Raw genomic sequence first — 587 nt, forward strand, 5'->3', positions numbered from 1 at the left:
ATCCACTTCTGCAGCGTGTCTCTGAGGTAGTCCTGGCTGATGGGGTGTGCCAGGGTCCGCAGGGCCGGCTGGAACTCCACCACGGACTCCGGGAGGTACCTGAACCAGCTGCTCAGCTTCATCCCATCCTCCAGAACACCACCTCTCCCTAGAAGCACATGGGGTTGGGGGGAAATCAGCCCAGGACAGGGGCGGTCTCCTGCCTGCAAACCTGGGCAAGCGGAGGCCCAACGCGGAGCCACCTGGGCAACTCACCTGCTGGGTGCTGGCCTGTGGTGCTCTCCAGGGTCGAGAAGAGCAAGCCACAGGGCAGGGCTGGATCTGGTGGCATCCCCTCAGGCACGGTGTAGAAGAGAGCATGAGCCTGGTACAGGGTAGTGGTTAGCAGCTCCATCAGTGAGCACACCTGAGCTTTTATACCTGCACCTGCGGAGAAATGTCTTTCAGCCGAGGCAGCCCTGTGTTTCAAGGCCTTCAGTTCTAGCAAAACCTTCCGGGGAAAGGCTGGAGGGCAAAGGACTTGGCCCCAGGCACCTCCTGCTGCCCCATTATAGATGGGCTTGGCTTAAGACCCCAGGCACTGTTAA

The 587-nt window shown here is 60.1% G+C and overlaps 1 protein-coding gene across 1 annotated transcript; it reads right to left on the bottom strand.

Moving 5' to 3' along the window:
- Positions 1 to 6: 6 nt before the first annotated feature.
- Positions 7 to 446, bottom strand: LOC118453177 (conserved oligomeric Golgi complex subunit 1-like; the record flags this gene model as incomplete). The annotated part of the gene is made up of 2 exons (XM_035902758.1): positions 256 to 446; positions 7 to 148 (listed from the first exon to the last, which is right to left on the bottom strand). Coding segments are annotated over exons 1-2 (281 nt in total), but the record flags the coding sequence as incomplete, so codon positions are not given.
- Between the last annotated feature and the right edge of the window lie 141 nt (positions 447 to 587).

Source organism: Egretta garzetta, unplaced genomic scaffold (genome assembly GCF_000687185.1).
Source record: "Egretta garzetta isolate BGI_Z169 unplaced genomic scaffold, ASM68718v1 C8298804, whole genome shotgun sequence".
In the NCBI taxonomy this organism is placed as follows: Eukaryota; Metazoa; Chordata; class Aves; order Pelecaniformes; family Ardeidae; genus Egretta; species Egretta garzetta.